General features: G+C 40.4%; 2 protein-coding genes across 3 annotated transcripts in view; one reads left to right on the top strand and one right to left on the bottom strand.

Annotated features, from left to right (window-relative positions):
• Nucleotides 1–18,323, bottom strand: part of SENP5 (SUMO specific peptidase 5) — a 37,859-nt gene extending 19,536 nt beyond the window's left edge. The window contains exons 1-2 of one of the 2 annotated variants that reach the window (XM_029214343.1): nt 18,145–18,323; nt 6,528–8,068 (exon numbers count right to left, since the gene is read on the bottom strand). In XM_029214343.1, coding sequence (XP_029070176.1) covers nt 6,528–8,037 — 1,510 coding nt within the window. In that variant the 5' untranslated portion in view covers nt 8,038–8,068; nt 18,145–18,323. The remainder of the gene's footprint in view (nt 1–6,527; nt 8,069–18,144) is intronic. The other variant, XM_029214344.1, reaches the window with a different exon arrangement.
• LOC114890644 (short transmembrane mitochondrial protein 1-like) lies at nt 4,868–5,836 on the top strand. Its single transcript, XM_029214345.1, has one exon. It carries the CDS (start codon nt 4,926–4,928, stop codon nt 5,049–5,051), a length of 126 nt encoding a protein of 41 aa, XP_029070178.1. The 5' UTR covers nt 4,868–4,925; the 3' UTR covers nt 5,052–5,836.
• Nucleotides 18,324–21,106: the final 2,783 nt, after the last annotated feature.

The raw sequence follows: 21,106 nt of genomic DNA, 5'->3' as shown, positions 1-21,106 counted from the left end.
GGCAGTGGTTCTATCCCTGGTTGGGGAACTAGATCCCACTTGCTGCAGTGCTCAGCCAAAAAATTAAAATGAGAGTTAAATTCACTATTTATCCACTTGTTTTCACCAAACCAATGAACCAACAAGGAAAATGCATTTGGAATATACAATTTCTTTTATTCCAGAAGTACTAAAATTTTAGTATGACCTAGAAGCAAAGGATAAAATATTAGGAAAAAACAAAACCATGAAAAATTGGAGTTCAAATTATATTCCATCTTGTAAGTACAAAAGGTAATAATGTGAAAAACAAAAACTGAGGTGTTTTTTAGAAGTTAAATTACTCATCATGTTAACCCAACTGTGTTAGACAGCTTTTAATTGCAACAACTGATATGGGTCACTTGGATCACATCCCACCCTGAAAGTGGAAGGGGTTCATTGTGTTGTGCACATATGAAATGCAACCACTTGGTTCTCCAACAAGATACAATACACATGTCAGAAAGGTCCCATCAAAAATAAGAAAGGAAAAAAAAAAAAAAAAAAGGCACAAAATATCTAAGAATAAACTTAAGGAATGTGCTTAAGTTTATTAAACTTATTAAACAAGTGAAAAGCACTACCAAATTCTAGTAAGGGACACAGATCAATAAATGGAGTAATTCTTTGGTTTTTAGACAGGAAAACTCCATATTAAAATGAATGCAATTTTCCCTAAATTAGTCTATTAATGTAATGCAATACCAATCAAAAGCCACTGTTTGTTCATTGGTTTAACTGAAAAACCAAATCCAAATTCTTGGGACAAAAATGTGAGAAATTCTTAGAAATTTTTGAAAAAGATTAAGGAGGAGAGGTGAATAGGGGCAAAAGAGAAGAGGAGAAGGAGGGCCTAATCCCATCAAATTATAAAACCAAATAACAGTGATTGAAGCAGAATAGTGCTATCACAGAAACAGAGAAACCAACCAGATAGGAATCAGAATGGCAGGCAGCATCTCATAATCATGGGGAAAAGATGAATTAATCAATAAATAGTATTAGAACTACCAAGTAAATCTTTTGTTCACAGTTGAAATTCATTTTGGTGTAAAGAATGTAGGAATCCGGGCTTCCCTGGTGGCGCAGTGGTTGAGAGTCCGCCTGCCGATGCAGGGGACACAGGTTCGTGCCCTGGTCCAGGAAGATCCCATATGCCACAGAGCGGCTGGGCCCGTGAGCCATGGCCACTGAGCCTGCGCATCCGGAGCCTGTGCTCCGCAACGGGAGAGGCCACAACAGTGAGAGGCCCGCGTACCGCAAAAAAAAAAAAAAAAAAATGTAGGAATCCATCTTTAGTTTTTTCCAAACACCTACATGTAAAAATAACACATTAATAGTCTAGAAAATAGGGTTGAATATTTTTATAAACTTGAAATGGGAACAAGCTTTAAGTATTTATGCTAGTATCAATGCATGACCATAAACATTTTAAAATAAAGTGGCAGCCACCCCATAATTCCTTTAGAACTTTTATGCCCTAATGAACATGTATGTCTTAAACATGTAAGTAGCAAACTATACTCACTCTTCTGGAAGCTGCTTTTTTATATTCAATACATGGATTTTTTTTCCCTAAGTCAATTCAAAACAATCTAGTGGTCCATTAAATTGATCTGGCATATTTTAACCAATTCCGTGCTGATGGCCATTTGTTAATTTTTAGCTCTCTAAATAATGTTACAATTAAAACCCTCAATATATCCTTGTTCTAGTGTTTCCTTAGAACACACTTGCTAAAATTCAAATTTCTGAGGGAACTCCCTGGCGGTCCAGTGGTTAGGATTCCATGCTTTCACTGCCAAGGGCAAGAGTTCGATCCCTAGTCAGGGAACTATGATCCTGCAAGCCAAAAATTAAAAACCAAAAACATTTTCAAATTTCTGGGTCAAAGGACATTAAAACTTGCAGATTTTCACTTATGAATTTGGTTATCTATATTTATGAGATTTTAATGCTTATGGAGTCAAATTGGTATATTTTTATTGCTTCTGAGTTTCCTATCATGCTTTAAAATGTCTTATCAATATGAGATTATAAAAATGGTCTTGTGTTTTTTTTTAACAGCTTAAGCTATGATTCACATTACCATAATTCATCCTCTTAAAAGTCTACAATTCAGTGGGTTTTTATATATTCAGAGTTGTACAACCATTACCATTACGTAATTCCAGAACATCTGCATCACTCCACAAAAAAATTTTGTATGTATTAGCAGTTACTCCTTATTCCCCCCCCCACCCCCTGGCAACCATTAATCTACTTTTTATCTCTATGTATTTGCCTACTCTGAACATTTCAAAACGATAGAATCATATGGTATGTAGCCTTTTGTGTCTGACTTCTTTCACTTAGCATGTTTTCAAGGTTCACCCTAACTGAAATATATCAGTACTTCATTCCTTTTTATGGCAGAATAATATTCCATTGTATAGATATACCAAAATTTTATTCATCTATTTATCAGTTGATGGATATTTAAGTTTTTTCCACTTTTTGGCTACTATGAATAATGATGCTATGAATATTTGTGTACAAGTTTTTGTTTATCTGTATTTGTTTCTAATTAGTTAACTTTTCAATCCACCTGGAACATGTTGTGATACAGGAATCTATTTCTTTTCCTTCCAAAACAGCTAATCTGAGTACAGAATCCTAGACTTTCCTACCCTCCCTGAAAATTTTTTAAGTTGTCTTGTACAAACATAACACTACTGTTGTTGCAAAGCATTCAACTTGGTTTTGAAGGGAGTAACTTTCTGAACAAATACTGCATCAGTTTATGCAATATTTGATAAAAATATGAAACACAAAAGTAAATTTTGATAAGTACAATGGGCTCTTAATAAATATATAAATACAAAATGAGCATAATGTGCAGTTATATTAGAGAAGAGCCAGCATTCAGGACACCACAGAATATTGGCTAACACTACAAAGTCAATTAAGGGAGCATATACCATGCTGATTGTCCTATACTGATTCCTATTCTGATTGCTCTGTTAATCCTGATTACTCGAGTTTAGTTCAATTTGTCTCTTCCATTGTGTTGGCTTTCTCCAGATGTTTGGTGATAGATTACAGGCTCATCTCTACTTGAATAACTTGCGGGTGGAGGGAAGGCTGTGATGGGCAGTAGCTTTTGCTCTGCCTTGAACTATTTTCAATGTGCAGATGCTAAGAACCCCGAAAACAGTTCTTCTGGAAAGGGTTGTTCTTCATTCTTGCCAGGCATTATAAGTAATGGGGCAGGAGTAGAGGGGAATGTCCTGCCTCTCCACACCAATCTCCTATTCTTAGAATTTCAGTGCTATATGTCAATTATATCTCAATAAAATTGGGGTGGGGGGAGAAATTTCAGCTTGATAGCAGATATCCTCCTTGCTGATATATGGCACAGGCAGGGAGAGATGCTTTTGTGGAGATCTTCCAACTACTCGGTCTTTTACCATGGGTCTCCTCCCCTTTCCTCTCCACCTCCACCATCTCCAGAAATGGTACACCCTCAGTGTTGCACCATTTTCCTGCACTAATCTTCCTTCTGTCACTGGGGCTCCCCTCTGGATCTTCCCTCTACTTTATGCCTTGTTAGTTTCTCAGTTTTTGATCTACCAAAACTCTCTTTGTTTTTGAGTACAGAGATACATATGTTTTAAATATATTTTTCATAATTTCTGTGGGTTTGGTAGGAGGAAGAGATTCCATGGGCTTACTTCATCCTCTTAAATCTACTATTGGTTTCTGACAGATATTCTTTACTAAGTGAAGGAAGTTTTCTTTATTCCTAGTTTTCAAAGAGATTTAAACACAAAGGAAGCTAAGCTTTATTATCAGGCTTTCAGTACTTGCTGAGATACCATGATTTTTCTCTTTTAGCCTATTAAAATAACTACATTACAGATCACTAAATGTGAATTCTGTAAAAAATTCTTGTCTTCACGTTATGCTACAGTTTTACTATAGGACATAGTCAATTTATCAACTTTTTTGGAAGTGCTACACATATATTTGTAAGTTAATTGGTATTTGTGGGTGAATGCTAACTTTTTCAGATTTATGAATCATGGTTCTGCTAACCTCATAGTAGGGAAATTTGTCTTCATTCTAGGACAGCATAAACAACAGAATTTTTTTTTAAAAGATTTTCTAGGACTCTGTACTTTGTCATTTTGTGGGGAAAAGTTTTTTATACATACTTAATGGTTGAAAAAGCAAAGTGTTCAGAATTGTTTAAACCACCAAGAAGTAACTCTCCTAACTCCCCAGAAAAAGCCATTTATAACAATTTGATATATCTGTCCAGATATGTCCTATACAAATGCATGTGCACACATATATACATGTACTCATTATGTGCACATGTATCTTTTAACAAAACGGCCTCCTTCCGTTTTGCAACTTGCTTTTTTCACTTTTCGAATTTATTCTTTAAGAGCTTCATAGTATACTGCCTGGATATGCTGTAATTTATAGGTCCATAAAAACACTTGCTTTGGTTGTCCTCAGTGTTTTACTACCAAGACAATACTATAAGTAATGTCCCTGTACAAATATATTTGTACTCTTTTATATCTTGGCTAAATTGCAAGAAGGGGAATGGGTCAAAGACTGATACTGCCATATTATCTTCCAGAAGTGTTTATACCAAATGACTTCATGGGGTAGATTTTGACAAGAAGACTTTAAAGCACTATGTAAAAACTTGAAGCCATAAAGTAAAGACAAATAAAATTTACTATGTAAGAACTGAAATTTTCTGTTAAGCAAAAATGTCATACACAAAGTCAGGGTACTGAGGGCTTTTACCAAAATTTAATTTAACATCTGTAAAACTAGGCCAGGGGAGGCAGGCTCGGACGGCCCAAGGAGCTGCAGCCGCCCTTCGAGCCCTCCTTGCCGACACTATGCTCCAGTTCCTGCTTGGATTTACTCTTGGCAATGTGGTGGGAATGTATCTGGCTCAGAACTACGACATACTTGAAGAAATTAAAAAGGACGTGGACGCCAAGAAGAAACCCCCTAGTTCATGAGGCCGACTCTAGCACTGCCTCCTGGATAAACTGATTCTACTGTTCTTGAGGGCCTCCTTTACCATCTGAACCAAAAGCTTTTGTTTTCATCTCCAGCCTCAGCAATTTTCTTCTTTGCTAGACCCTGCATTGCCTTACAGCACAAATGGGGCCACAAGTTAAGAACAACCCTTACTTTTCCAACATCCTCACTCCTTCCCTTCCTCCTTCCAGCCACTTGGGAGGTCCTGAGAATGGAATTATGGTGCTAGATTAGTAAACATGACCTTTAACTAGTAGTTTCTCCCTTATTCTTTGGGATTTCTACTACCATTTTTTTTCCGAAAGAAAAAATGATGAGTTTTGTATAGCTGATGAGATATAAATAATGCTGATTTCACAGTCTAGCAATTATACTGGGTGTTTAAACCTTTGGTACTAAATTATGTTGTTTCAAAGTAGTAACTAAAATGAAAATCTAGAAGCCAGTTTCTGGTGAATTATCCACTAATTTTATATTGTTGTCAGGAAGCTCCATAGTTGCTAATTTAACAAATAAATCAATTTGCTATTCATTAACCGAGAAACTCTGTTCTGAGAACTCTATCAGGAACTCAGGAATTTAAAAGTATTTAAAGTAATGGCCTTCGTCCTCAGTAGAATTCATAGTCTCGTATGCATGTTTTTCTTAATGGTGCATTTGATCTCCCTCTATTCTCTCATAAGAATCATACTTATTTTACTATAGGCACATTTTACATTACATGGCATATAAATGAGAAGTTGTCTATAAAGGAAATTTTATGCCTTTTTACATTTAAAAAAATGTATTTACATTATAACTTTATAGTGGTTCTCATTAAAAAAAAAACTATAATGATGCTAAGGACCTTGAGGGTAGGAATCAGTGTATCCTGTTTGTTGCCACATTCTTAGAGCCAACAATGGTACATAGGAGCTTCTCATATATTAAATAAAATATAAACAATCCAATAGAGAAAAAGGCAAAGTAAAATTATATACAAACAAAAAATGGCAAAGACAGAAAAAGATGTTCAAACTTTAAATTTAAAAAGGCAAATTAAAACAAAGAACTCTCCTGTGATCTATGAGACTAGCAAACTTTAGCAAATGCAAACGGGTTCAACTTTTTAGAGGGCAATTTAACAATTCTCTTAAAATTTTAAGTGTGATTATCCTTCCACCATCATTTCTACTACTAGGAATTTAACTTACAAAAACAACCATAGTAGTATAAAGAAGTAATTCCACTGCACCATTGTTTATAGAGGGAAACAACTAAAAGCAACACAAGTGTCCGTCAATCAAAAACTTACTAAACTATGGAACATCTATATAATACAGCAATATAAAAGAATGTCTAACTGCTTAAAGGGAAATCCATGTGGGGAAGGACCAAACAGGACTCTCCTAGAAAGGATAATGGACAGCACGTGTGGGCCAGAGATTGAGGGAGAATAAAGGAAGAGTGCATACCAGAAAGGCAGATTGACAGCTGTTCATCATCCACTGGAGAGGCTTTTTGACTGTTCTTCCCACCTCCCACTTGATTTTCTAGTTTGAGTCCACTGCACGTCAGAGGAGCCTCCAGTGGACTTTTACAGTAAGGGTGGTCCAGCAACTTAGAACTAAGAATGTTCTGCTTGAAAGATCCATCCTCATCCATCTGGCATGAACTCTCATTCTGAACAGTCTCTTCGGACACAGGCCCATCTACACTACTCACAGATTGATCTGCCCCAGACACTGACAGTTTTACTCTGTCATCATTGACAGTACTTGTCTGATTTTCCTGACCCAGAGCCATAACTTCTCCCTCGGTTTCCGAGATAAACATGTTATTAGAATGATGTTCTGGTAAGGGGATGTCACGAATCAGCTCTGTACACTCCCACTTAGGAGAGGAACAGGGTGACTGGTCCCAGATGTATGTGCCACTGCCATTCTGTTGGTCAGGGAATGCTTCATCTAAACTAAGCTCCTTGCCCAAGACAGGGCTTCCTTTAGTGTGGCCATCAGGCACATGAGAGTTCTTTCCCTTCACCACAGCATTGCTGTCCATATCTGGAAGGTATGGTTGATGCCGACAAGAAGGGTCTTTAGGTTCTGGGGAAGGGAATAAGCTGCAACTGCCACCCTCACTGTTCTCCCTAAGGGTCTCTTGATGGTCCCCAGTGACCTGCACCCAGCTTCGCTGGGCTTTTTTTAGCTTGCAAACTTTGCTTTTTGTTCTGAAGTGCTGGGATCTGAGAATCCTGTACCGAAATCTAATCATGGATAATTTCTCATACATCATATGAGGAGATACTTTTATTCTTCTATGTTGATTAAGTTGGAACTTTCTTGGAATCAGGGGTCCCCCATTCCTGTGGTGCTCCAGCCCTCGGCAGCAGCCATAACAAAAGCGCTTTCTCTTATGGTTGCTCAAGGTGACCACAATTGTGCCACTCTCACCTGGACTCTGGCTCTCCCCATTGAACTTCATAGGAGGATCAGAAGCTTGTGGCTCCGTCCTAGGTCTGTGACCACTGGCCTGACTTAAAACACTATTTGCTGGTATGTCAGTGGCTGCCTTCAAGAGACTTTTCTCTCCAGAGTATTCATGATCAGAGTTCTTTGCTGATGATAGCAACTTCTCTGCTTGGAGTTTCAGGAAGGTCCTTGAGGAGGAAATGAAGTGTTTAGTGTCCTTTCCTTTCACTTTAGAGGACAAACTACTAAGATTCTGAACAGCCACATTGGACTTTGCCTTAGCAAAAAGGGGTTCATCCTGGATCCACGTTTTCTGGAATTGAAGGGCCTTCTTTCTGCACTGGAAATGCCTTAAATGCCTGCTCCAAGTAACTGGCCTTCCCAACTTGGCTTTCAGAATGCACAACTGTTGGTGAAAGTAGAACTTCTTAAAGCCTCCAAACCCAGTATTCCATTTCTCAGAAAAGGCTAAGTGGATTCCTTTCCTCCATAGAATTTTCCTCTGTTTTTTCATTTTTCTGATGCATAATGAGATCTGAATGCAGCTGTAAAGAAGAGAAAGAAAATTTACATTTCTACCCTAAAAATAAGGTCATAAAGATACATTCACTGGCTTCCCTGGTGGCACAGTGGTTGAGAGTCCACCTGCCAATGCAGGGGACACGGGTTCGTGCCCCGGTCCGGGAGGATCCCACATGCCACGGAGCGGCTGGGCCCGTGAGCCATGGCCACTGAGCCTGCGCGTCCGGAGCCTGTGCTCCGTTAATGGGAGAGGCCACAACAGTGAGAGGCCCACATACTGCCAAAAAAAAAAAAAAAAAAAAAGATATATTCACAGCAATATACATTAGAAAATTGAAAAAAGCATATGAAGTTCAATTTATACTATCAGACATAATGAAATCCTACCTGATCAAGGTTTTCCCCACAATGAAAATGAGGGATAAGGGAAGACATGAGTGCTCCAACATGACCCCATTTTGCTGTACCTGCCTCTGATAGAAACAAGTTTCAAGAATCATTTCCCAATATGCAGCCAGTTTCTGATGAAGCAGAAAGGGCAGGGAGTCAGGAGAGAATTTCTAAGTGTTGACCTTGTTTCTCATTAGCTAAGTGACTTTAAGCAAGTCACCCAAATTCTGTGTTCTCATTTGTAAAATGAAGGATAGAGAAGGGAGAGGGGACCAGACACCATTTAAGACTGAGTTCACATCAAAACAATTTGTTCCATACAACAAATTTTCTTTTAAATATTTTTTTTGATGTAGACCATATTTAAAGTCTTTATTGAATTTGTTACAATATTGCTTCTGTTTCATGTTTTGGTTTTTTGGCCACAAGGCATGTGGGATCTCAGCTTCCTGACCAGGGATAGAACCCACACCCCCTGCATTGGAAGGTGAAGTCTTAACCACTGGACTGCCAGGGAAGTCCCATACAACAAATTTCAGAAAGGAAAGGCAGGGACTTTTATTCTGTACAGTCATCCACAGGCGGACAGTCAATATATGCATGCAATATCAGTACCTCAAGAGGGAGACCGACCAGCCTCCTCTTTGTCAGTCAGTCAAAGACTTTCTGAGTGACTATGAGGAGACAGGACTCTATCAGGTGCTCTCAACCAGTTATGGTTCTGGCTCTCAAGTAAGTATAAGAAAAAAGAACCAACACAAGTGTGTGTGTGTGTGTGTGTGTGTGTGTGTGTGTGTGAACTTTAGGAACACACTTACAGGAAAGGGTAGATGAAAATGATAGTCAAAACCAAACATGGTTTGGGACTTCCCTGGTTGTCCAGTGGTTAAGACTGCACTCCCAATGCAGTGGGACCGGGTTCATTCCCTGGTAAAGGAACTAGATCCCACATGCTGCAACTAAGAGCCCGCATGCCACAACTGGAGATCCCGCATGCCACAACAAAGATCCTGCGTGTTGCAACTAAGACCCAGCACAGCCAAATAAATAAATATTAAAAACAAACAAACATGATTTCCCCTCAGACTTAATAAGATCTAACATTACTGAAGGCTCTTTAGCCTAGAAAGAAAGGCACCAGCCACTGCAGGTGGAACAGAAGAATCAAAAACCAATATCCTAATTTCAGCCTACTAATAACTTACTAGGAAAAGCTGTATTACCTTTCTGTGCATCAGTTTTCTCTGGGGGCGGGGCAGGGGGGAGAAGAGGACTGAACACATGTTTACTTCTGCTTCCTTTCCAAATCCCATTAAGATGACGGAAATGCAGTTTTTAAAAAAGCAAAACCTCTCAGGGACAATGACAACAAAAAAGGAGACGAGCAATAAAACTGCTGAAAGAAGAAAGCAGATGAATGAGTGATAACAGACTTAGCCAGCCAAAAGAGCTGAAATCTAAGCCAGCAGTGGGGGAAGCCAAGCAGCAAGTTACAGGACCTCAGAAAGGCTCAGGAACCAAGAGCAACAATACCTATGAAGGTCAGGGAATGGAAGACAGCTGAAAAAGGAAGGACTGGTTGCGAGTCTGAATAAGAAGCAATTAGACTCTAAGATCCCTTCTCCTACCATGGCAGATGATCAAAGTTTCACTTACTCAAGGGAATGAACTAGAACAGTCAGGCACATCATGTACAACTGAGGGCAGGGGTACAAACAGGAGGATAAATCAGTTTACATAAGGAATTTCTCCCCAACCTCTTTCCTCACTCAGCTCCCAGAAAAGTTTATACCCCAAAGGAGGAGATCAGTTCTGGGGGTGGGCAGGGGGTTGGGTAGGGATAGATCATTCAAAAAGACAAACAGATACTGATATTTGGGGATGCCACAACTACACAGGCCCAAACAATTACCCCAAAGTTTAAGAAGCAATGAAACCCCCAAATCCCTCCCCAACTCCGCATAGCAGGTAACTGTCCCTCCCCGACCCAAGATTAGAAGTTTCTCCTTCAGAAAGGAAGTTCTGCAGACAAGGGAATCCCAGGAACAGTTTGAAGATGGAATTATATATTGAATATAAGACCCCACAACACTTTCCCACTCATCTCCCAAAACGCTGTCAGTCTGTCTTTCCCGTCCAAGCAGGAGATTGGAAGATTCTTCTTCAGAGAAACTGATTATTCCACAAGAAAATATATAAGTACAGGTATGCCCCAGCATGGCCCACAGTGCACCCCACAAGTGACAAGTCCCACCACAAGCTCAGAACCTCCAACCAACTTCTTAGTGGTCAAAAGACAGCATAACTAAGAATCACCACACTTCCAGGGATAAAAAGTAGACAAAAACAAACAGATAAAAGCAAAAGCATATTTAGAGAAGTCAACTTAAAAAACCTAAGAAGGGGAGAGAAGGGAAGTTATTGTTTAATGTGAAGAGCTTCAGTTTAGGAAAATTAAAATGGGTCTCAGGATGGATGGTGGTGATGGTTGCACAGCAATATGAATGTATTCAATGCCACTGAACTGTATACCTAAAAATGATTTAAATGGTAAATTTTATGTTATGTATATTTTACAATTTTTTTTAAAAAAGAAGAAAAAAAACCCCAACGCTATCCTCAAAGAAGAAAATATTACATCCACTGGGGAAAAAAAGAATGGGATTTTTTTTTTAAAGGAACAGTTAAAAAAATAAAGGAGCTTAGGACACTTAAAATGGCAAAAATGAAAAACTCAATAGAAAGTAAAGGGCTAATATTACTAATATTTAATATCTTAAATTGAGGGATAAATGAAAAGGCTGATGGAAAAATGGGAAAAAGACATAATGAAACAATTCACAAATAAATATTTTTAAATGGCCCTTAAACGTAAGTAAAGATGTTCAACTTCATGCATTAAAAAATTGTCAAGGGGGCTTGGGAGATACGCAAAATGGGTGAAAGGAGTCAAAGGTACAAACCTCCATAAATAAACATATAAACAAGTCATTCATGACGATGTACTGTACAGCATGGTGACTACAGTTAATAATACTGTATTGCATATTTGAAAGCCGCTAAAAGTAAAGCCCTCATCGCAAGAAAAAAAATTTGGGGGGTGGGGAGCTATGTATGGTGATGGATTTAACTAGACTTATTGTAATTATTTTGCAATGTATACAAATGTTAAACCATTATGTTGTACACCTGAAACTAATATATGTCAATTATACCTCAAAAAAATTTGGCAAAAGTTATAGCAACATGTTTTGTTGGTGGGAGAAAAAAGACTTTCATACTTTGCTGGTTGGGAATACAAACTGATAAAATCATTTTGGAGGGGAATTTGGTAATATCTAACAAAACCATACAAGTATTCACCTTTTAATCCAACAACTCCACTTTTAGGAATTTACCCTGAAGATACATCTCCAATAATAATGAAAATACATAGTACATGGTTATTCACTGCAACACTGTCTGTAATTGCAAAATACTGGAAACAACCTAAATGCCCATACATAGGGCAGTGGTTGCATAAACTATGGTTCATCTGCACAATGAATGAAGCTGTAACAGAATAAGGATAAGGTCTATGAACTAACGTGGAGTAATTTCCGGTTTAAATGAAAAAAGCAGAGTTCAAATGAGTATCAATGGTAAACCACTGCAATAGTTTAGCCAATGTACAGTTAGGGAGAACAGTCCACACAAGATCACCCTCACTTCTGACAACAACTGAAAGTTCAGGGAGTTTCCAAAACCACCCTCAGGTCTGATACTTTGTCAGAAGGACTCACAGAACTCACTAAAAACTGTTAATAGTTATGGCTTATTACAGCTGAAGAATGTGGATTAAAATCATCCAAGTGAAGACTACATAGTGCAGAGTCCAGGGGAAGTAACAAATGAGGCGCTTCCAGTTGTCCTCTCCCTATGGAGTAGAGACAGCATTACTTTCCCAGCACCAGTGTGTGACAAAGTGTGACAAGAATTGCCAGCCAGTGAAGCTCACCTAAGCCTTGATGTCCAGAGTTTTTATGGGGGTTCATAGGCATAACTGATTGCCCACACGACTGAGCTCAGTCTTCAACCCCTCTGGAGATCGACTGATATCAAAGTCATTACCCTAAATCACACTGTTGGTTTTTCTGGCGTGGCCAATCCCCATCCTATATCATACTGTTAGATTATCAGTGACCCAAGCCCCCAGGCAAATAAAGACACTCCAATCAGACATAACATTCCAAGGGTTTAGAGATTACCTCCTTAAAGCCAAGGATAAAGGCTTTCTTTTTGTGCAAGGTTAATTCTTTACTATATTATATATAGCCACCTTTCATAAAAGAAAAAATAAGAAAATATACATGTATCTGCCCTTTTGTGCCTCCCAAATAAATTAATTAATAATATAAAAATCAGGGCTTCCCTGGTGGCGCAGTGGTTAAGAATCCGCCTGCCAACGCAGGGGACACGGGTTCAAGCCCTGGTCTGGGAAGATCCCACATGCTGCGGAGCAACTAAGCCCGCGAGCCACAACTACTGAGCCCGCGTGCCACAACTACTGAAGCCCACACGCCTAGAGCCCGGGCTCTGCAACAAGAGAAGCCACTGCAATAAGAAGCCCGCACACCGCGACAAAGAGTAGCCCCTGCTCGCTGCAACTAGAGAAAGCCCACATGCAGCAACGAAGACCCAATGCAGCCAAAAATAAATTAATTAAAAAAAAAAGAAAGTTAAATGTCAAGCTTGCAAGAAGGAAAGCAATCCAATTTATACAACAGTGCCTCAAAACAGGTCAGGAATTGGCAGCAGGAAGTTCTGTAAGTGGGGTGTGAACACGGTGCTAAAAACAAGAGGATAAATCAAATCATTTAGATACCCTTCTACTCGCCACTAAAACCAGCCAACTGCCCCTCCCTGATCCTTGCAGAAGCCTGGGGTGTTACTTTCTAGACTAAAACAGCACTGGCCAACAGGAGTTCTGCAATGATAGAAATATTCTGTATCTGCCCTGCCCCATATGATAGTCTATGGAAACGTGGTTACTGACCACTTGAAATGTGTGTAGTGCAACTGAGGAACGAAATATTTAATTTTATTTAATTTTAATCATTTAAATTTAAGTTGCTACATTTGGCTAGTGGCTACCACATTGGATAACGCAGCTCTAAAGGAAAAACAAAGGATTCCTGGACTGGAAAACATCTGGTCCAGTTGAGAATGAGGGTATCATACTGAAAATAGTTGAGTTAAATGAACATGAGTGTTTACATACTGAATGCTAAGACCTCTACCATTTCCCCCAGTTTAGCTACAAGACTGTTGACAACCCAGCTTATAAGCTCCAAGCAGGAGATCTGAAGATTCTTCTTTGGGAAATCTACCTAGCCAAAGAAAAAAGAAAAAGATGATACTGTTGAAGGTTCTCCAATAAGAGTCCAGCCAGAGTACCCTAAAATCAACATATCCCAAGCATGAACTCAGAGTACATGTAATTAAAATTAAAAGCAACCTCCACATGGGGTCCCTTAACATTTCTGCCCCTGTATTCTCGGCCATACTGTTATGTGTTCACCAAATACCAACATTCCTCCAAAGATAAAATAGGGAATTCCTTGGTGGTCCAGTGGTTGGGACTCCACGCTTTCACTGCTGAGGGCCAAGGTTCAATCCCTGGTCGGGGAACTAAGATCCCATAAGCCATGGGGTGTGGTCAAGTCATAATAATAATAAAATAAAGAGCAAAGCAAATATGGTTTTTAAGAAAAAAAGATAAAACACACACAAAAGGGAAACAGAAGTGAGCTTTCAACTCTTATTAGATACTCACTGACCCTAGGACAGCCTGAAGTCTGAACAATCCTTGAGGGGTTCAATATTTATTTGAGTAAAATTTTGCAGTGCAACCACTGTACAGATTAACTCAAGCATCACTATGAAAAAGTTCTTTCTCCTGTAGGTAATGAGACAGTAATGAGAATAGCTGCTGTGTAGTGAATAAACAGGGGAGAGGTTATCCGCCCCCCCCAAAAATGAGACAGAATGAATGGTTTGTAGTAGGAAACAAGATTAAAAACAAAACAAAGGGCTTCCCTGGTGGTGCAGTGGTTGAGAGACCGCCTGCGACGCAGGGGACACGGGTTCGTGCCCTGGTCCGGGAGGATCCCACATGCCATGGAGTGGCTGGGCCCATGAGCCGTGGCCACTGAGCCTGCACGTCCGGTGCCTGTGCTCCACAAAGGGAGAGGCCACAACAGTGAGAGGCCCGCGTACCGCAAAACAAAACAAAACAAAACAAAAATAAAACTTATTGCCCACTGGCATCAGAGGACATGAATGAACCATAAAAAGGTCCAGATTGAGAACTGGAGACTTGTACATTTATGGTACCTACTGGTGATAGGTACATTCAGCTACCACACATAAAGCAGATTAAGTTAAATATCCAATTTTGGTCTCAAGTCCTTACAGACAGAGAAGACTGCCTCAAGGACCAGCAAGTGACTTCTAAACTCCACTTCTCACTGGGTCTTCAAGTTGTCACTACCCCCCCCCCCGCCTTTGTTTCTGTTAAATCCATAATATCAGTTTACATTAAAATTGTGAACCCTGGGTTCCCATTTATCCTTTCTCAATACCTCTACTTGAAAAGTGTATTCTGTCAGAATCTGAAATTCACCAATTTTTAGGCTTCAGAATTAAGGTATTTCAGACACAAAATTAAAAAATTTAGAGGGACTTCTCTGGTGGTCCAGTGGTTAAGACTCCACGCTTCCAATGCAGGGGGCTCAGGTTCAATCCCTGGTCAGGGAACTATGATCCCACATGCCACACGGCTTGGCCAAAAAAAAAAAAAAAAATTAGAGACTCAGTGACTTGGTTTTTCATCTTAAACACATACCATATGTCTCTCTAGATTCTGAATTTATAGATTACCTCTCTGTTAACATGGCTTTGTTAATCAGTGAATTCAGAATGCCCTTGTGTCATCTGGTTGTAGGAAGTTAACATGCTATAAACAGGGTCATTTTTAAAAAGAAAATAATTCAGCATCTTCCTTTAGAGGATTTGTGATGTACGGTCCATTTCTGGCTCTACTAACACAGCCTTTTCATCGTTTCAGTGATTCTTATTCAAAGAATAATTTGCTAATGAATGTATCTCCCCAAAAGAGAATGTTCAACTCTGCCTGATCTATTACCTTAAGAACGCTGAAAATATTAACCACCCCCCTAAAAAAATCACGACATTTTCACTGTAATGGGCAAGAAAAATACATATGAGGCACTGTTACTTCCTTATCAGTTCATCCTTTCTAGGTATCTATCAAATTCTTTAAATCAGTGGCACGGTACAATTAACCAAAAATGAAAAAGGGACTAAAAATTCAAGGACAAGCTTAAGGCAATACCAAGAGCCTCTGGTTAAATCAGGTGTTTATAAGGCAATTAGAGATGTTATAGGGCTTCTCTAACAGTTCTCAAATTGAGTTCCATAGGAAGCTGGCTAGTGATACAAAATAAGAGGTCATGCATACCAGCATTGTTGGGGATGGTGGTGGAGAGAAACCTGTGGACAGTACAGTGAGTTTATGACACGCCAGAACAAAAGTGAAAATATTCTTTAACTGGAATTCTTCCATGGTTTATGAAGGCTTGGCATAAAAGTCTACTAAGAAACTGATATATAAAATGATATGGTCTTTATATAATTCTGCCAACAACAAAAAAACCTAAGCAACATTTAGTAAAAAATTTTACTGTAAAATCTAATACTTTCATTAAAGAGCATTAAGGAGTCTAATTGCATAGGGAACTATGAAAACAGAATTACATAGAGCTACTGACAAATGACTTTTTTCCCCTTCTGTGCTCTCAGAGATACAAAACCTGAAATAGTACTATTGATTCAAGTAAGGTTATTTGTTAAGGAAAGGAAGAAAAAGAGAAAGAAATTTAAAAAGCATAGGCAACAAACTAATTGACACTTCACCTCTCTGAGCCTGTTTATAAACTAAAATCTGCGTTTTCAAACGGTGAATATCACCTGAAAAGCTTTTTAAAAATCGCAAATACCCGGGTCCCATTTCAGATCTATTAAGGTAGTGTCTGGGCATCTGGGGTTTTGTTTTAATTCCCCAATTGATTCTGATGTCCCTGCAGGTTTTGGAACCACTGGATTAGATGACCCTCAAGGTCCCTTCCGTATCCATGACTTAAAATTCCAAATTGACAATTCTGTGTCAAAGGAACTGAAGATTGCACTTCATCATGCTTCACTGAGCATCATCACACTCCAATGAGGGAAGGCAAGTATCCTTAATTTGTCTGACCAAGCAACTGTAAGAACAGGTGCTACTCACTCAAGTCACTGATTGCATCTCCCTTCTCCCCTCCCCAAACACTTCTCTTAGGGTCTACTTAAACTTCAGAGCAGGGAATGGTCTTCTCTCACCGATATAGAGAAAGGTATCTCCTCATATTAACTTAGAACTGTAATGTTCAGCCACTCAAAGGATTCAAGTCCTTATGTTTATTCTCTGAACATTTTCAATTAACATGAAATGCTTTAGAAGCAGAGGGAGGAGTCCTCAGAAACGTGCAAAGAATTCCTTCTAAAGAGGGCCAAGGTGTGAATGAAGCCCCTCCCAGCTTTTCTCCTAGAAAGGGCCCACCAGACATACTGAGCAAGAAGCAAAACTGATTTAGGTCATCCCTCATACACCAATAATGTGTAATCAATAAGCATGAGACCTCTGGGTGACTAGGAGGAACTGATTTCTTTCTAATGCTGCCCGACCCAAAGCAGAGACTGCAGTTAGCTTTTAACCACAAGATCCTAGTATCTCTTCTGGCACCCTTCTCCATACCAAGCGTAGTTATTCTGGGTAAAAGACATAATTAAGAACCTACCATTAAGCGTCCTGGGTATTCTTAAACCGACTTTAACCTGATTCCCAAAATAGTTCATGATTAACGTTCTGCTTTCTTCATTTCATTTAATTCTCCCAACTAATTTATATAGGTATAAGAAAGTTCCACTTTACATGGGTTAAAAATGTCTACACAAGATTAAAGCCACCACCAAGTGGCAGGCCAGGATTTCAATTCTGCTTTTCGAACTCCAGCTTTTCGAACTCAAAGTCCAAAACCCTTATCTCCGACATCCTCTCCGCACCCCTCCTCCCCCAAAAGAGTGGTCATACACTGTAAAACGGGGGTTGATACTGCCTAGCATAAACAGAAGGGAAAAACAGGCTTCCCACCGCCCAAATGTTCAATTGTGCCATACCCGTTCACTAGAACAGGGTCCCAGGAGTGTGAAGATGGAACCAAAGGCAGGAAGGAAGCAGAATTGTCCGAACACATAAAACCCAAGACGGCAGGAGCTGGAAGACCTCTACCAGCAGCTCTTCCGCTCAAAGATTCCCCCGGCTTCAGGAAGAGCGGCCGGGGGCGCTAGCCCTCTCCGCTTCTGCGTCGTACAGCTCGGACTGGCGAGAAAAAGGGGACACTGGTCCCTCGGGGCGAGCTCCTTCCCCGCCCCCAGAAAGGCACAACAGCGCCCGGGGAGAAATCCGCTGCCTCTGGTTCGGCGGTGGGGGAAGAGCAGCGCTCGAGGCCTCCAGGCCAGGGTGCTGAGCTGGCGCGCACTGGCGCGAGAATGGCCAGCCAGCCTGGTCCGTCAGTCATTCGCCGTATTTGACACCCGGGGTCCCGCTTACCTACGTCCCTCGCTACCGGCACCTGCCCCGCCGTGGGTCCAGATACTGCGGCAGTTCGGACTGCGGCCCCGCCTTCGCCAGCTTTAGGGGAAAGCCCGTCAGCCAGCAGACGCCCGGCCTGCTTACAGCGGCCACAGCCGCCGAGCTTCCTCTAGAGCCACTGCCGAGAAGCCGGCGCTCATTTACAACGTCACCTCCTTCGGTGCCCTTCCGCCTCAGCCCCGCCCGCGCCGCGTGCAGGGGGCGGGGAGGGAAGCAAGGGCTCGGCGCTGGGGGCGTGGCCCCGCCTTCCCTCCACTTCCGGCGGCGCACGCTCCCCCGCCCGCCCGGGACGTCTTTCTGACGATCCGCGCCCCTGGCGTCAGGACTCCGCTTTCGGTCGCGGACCCGGCTCTTTCCTCGTGGCGCGTGAGGATTGTAGAAACTGCGATCTGAACATTGCAGAACGGGTTTGAGACTTCTTTACAGCCTGCTCTCAAGTTTTTAACCCCCATAGGGCTAAGGCGAACCGCAGCTACTATACGGCGTCTCCCTCCACTAATCCTTTTTCCCTTTGGTCAAAAGCGAAGGACCACATTCCTGCTCTGGCTGCACTTTGAGGCCTGGCCCAAGCTTTTCTTCTCTGGTTTTTCCATGGTGATCTTTCCCCTTGGCATTGCGATGTGCCTCTATATCTCTGACCCGCCTTTCCTCAACTGAGAACACTTCCCCAGGAGGGCAGAACCTGGTCTTATTCACCATTGTAGCCCCAGCCAGCACCAAATAGTGACTGGCCTACAAGTGCTTAGTAAGTCTGTGCAATAAATCTATTATTCTCTTTCTGAACAAAGAGGAAAGTGACTTCAGTCTGATATATTAAAGCACGATTCTTTCAACAAGCATTTTTTTTTTAATGTGAACATGAAGTAATATTTCTCTTGCAAGCCCTCAGTCTAATTGTGGGGAGACATACATAATTTTAATACGATATCCTGATAGGTGGAAAATATAATAATACCAGATTTATTGTGGAAGATGAATTCAATTTTGGCCGTATTCGATTTTTGAAATAGAGTGGAGATGTATACTATGGAATACCAAGGGTGGGGTGCTGGGAGCCTTGTGCCCCAGGCACAAGCAATAAGGGTGTGCATTGACTGTAAAGAAGGTTAAAAAAATAATAAAACCGACTACAGTGTGGTTTGCTTTTAATCATCACACGTGTCAGCAAATTCTAACCAATGCCAGTGATAAAGTAGTCCTTTACAAACAAAAGCTTTTCTTGGTCTTTCTTATAAACAATTTCTGTAGTTATTGAGTTTTAATAGTATATATGTAAGCTCAGCTTGGCACATTTCCTCAGTTTAAAAGTAAATCTTTTTGAGATTTCCACTTCCAGCCAAGATGGAATAAGAAATCAGAGTTTACTCTTCCAACTGTAACAACTAAAAAACCAGACAAGAAATATGAAACATTTATTTATTTTTTAATAGCTGTTTATTTATTTATTTGGATGCACTGGGTCTTAGTTGCGGCACGCAAGATCTTCATTGGCGGCATGTGGGATCTTTTAGTTGGAGCATGCAGAATCTTTTAGTTGTAGTATGCGGGATCTTTAGTTGCGGCATGTGAACTCTTAGTTGTGGCATGTGGGATCTAGTTCCCTGACCAGAGATAGAACCCGGGCCCCCTGTATTGGGAGCACGGAGTCTTAGCCACTGGACCACTAGGGAAGTCCCTGAAACAACATTTAAAAAACATTTGACATGAGGCAAAAAAGAATGGTGATCCCTGAGAGATGGACAATAAGTGGGGTGAGCCCCCCACAAATGCACCAGTTTACTGCCTGGCAAGAGTCTCCAGGACAGTCACAGGTAGGGGAAACCAAGAGGAGCCTGGTGGTCTCCTTGTGTTGAGGGGAAGACACCAAAGCAGCTAGAGTTCAGAGGAAAGAGTCCCCAGTGTAGAGACAGCTGCACAAAGAGAAAGTTCTAGCTGCTTTTTAATATTTTCTCTTTGTTGTTGATTTTCAGCCATTTGACTATTTTGTTCCCTACTGTGCTTTTCCTTTTATTTATCTGGCCTGGGTTTCCCTGAGCTTCTCTAATTTGTGGGTTGACATCTTTCATCAGTTTGGGGAAATTCTCAGCCATTGTCTCTTCGACTATTGTTTTTGCTCCATTCTCTTATCTCTGTTCCTCTGGGAGTCCAATTACATATGTAAGATTATTTGACCTTGTTCACCATATGTTTTATACTTTGTATCATCTTTTTTTTGTCTCTTGACGTTTCAGTTTGAATGTTTTCTATTGACCTGCTTTTGAGTTTACTAATTCTTCTATAATCTCCAGTCTGTTATCAAATCTGTGCACAGTGTTCTTAATTTTTAATATTGTATTTTCAATTTTAGAATTTGATTTGTTTTTATAATTTTTAAAATAGATTCGTTATCCATTGAAAGTCTCCATCTTTTCATCCATTTTGTTCATCTTTTCCTCTGTTTTATCTTATTCATCAGTTTTTTGTTTTTCATTCTTTGTCTGCTAACTTCAACATTTTAATCATCTGTTGGTCCAGTTCAATGGTTCATTTTTCTCTTTTGATTATTATGTTTTCCTGCCTCTTCACAGACTTGGTAATGTTTCCTTCTGTGCCAGACAGTGTGTATAAACGAACTGTAGAGTGAGCCACCACATGGTATCATCTCCCAGTGAGAGTTCCCCCTTCCCTCCATTAGGTTGATAGAGTGAGGGTCTGATAATCACAATCTAATTAGGGATCGAGCTGGGTCTTGGCAAGGTTTCCTTCTTACTTAGACTCATTCCACTTCTGGTTCATCCATGTTCCCTCCGGGGTATATCTCCTCAGACCTGAAATACTATAGTACTATTCAGTTCAGTTCTTTAGAGACATTGAGCTTAGCTTTTTCACCTCCAGCTATTCAGCTTCAAAATATGAGAAATGTTTCGAGGGAGAGAGTAGC

The sequence above is a fragment of the Monodon monoceros genome, unplaced genomic scaffold, assembly GCF_005190385.1.
Source record: "Monodon monoceros isolate NGI ecotype Baffin Bay Population unplaced genomic scaffold, NGI_Narwhal_1 Super_Scaffold_11, whole genome shotgun sequence".
NCBI classification, from domain to species: domain Eukaryota; kingdom Metazoa; phylum Chordata; class Mammalia; order Artiodactyla; family Monodontidae; genus Monodon; species Monodon monoceros.
The sequence above is the reverse complement of the archived record's forward strand: the minus strand, read 5'-3'. Positions and strand labels throughout refer to the sequence as shown.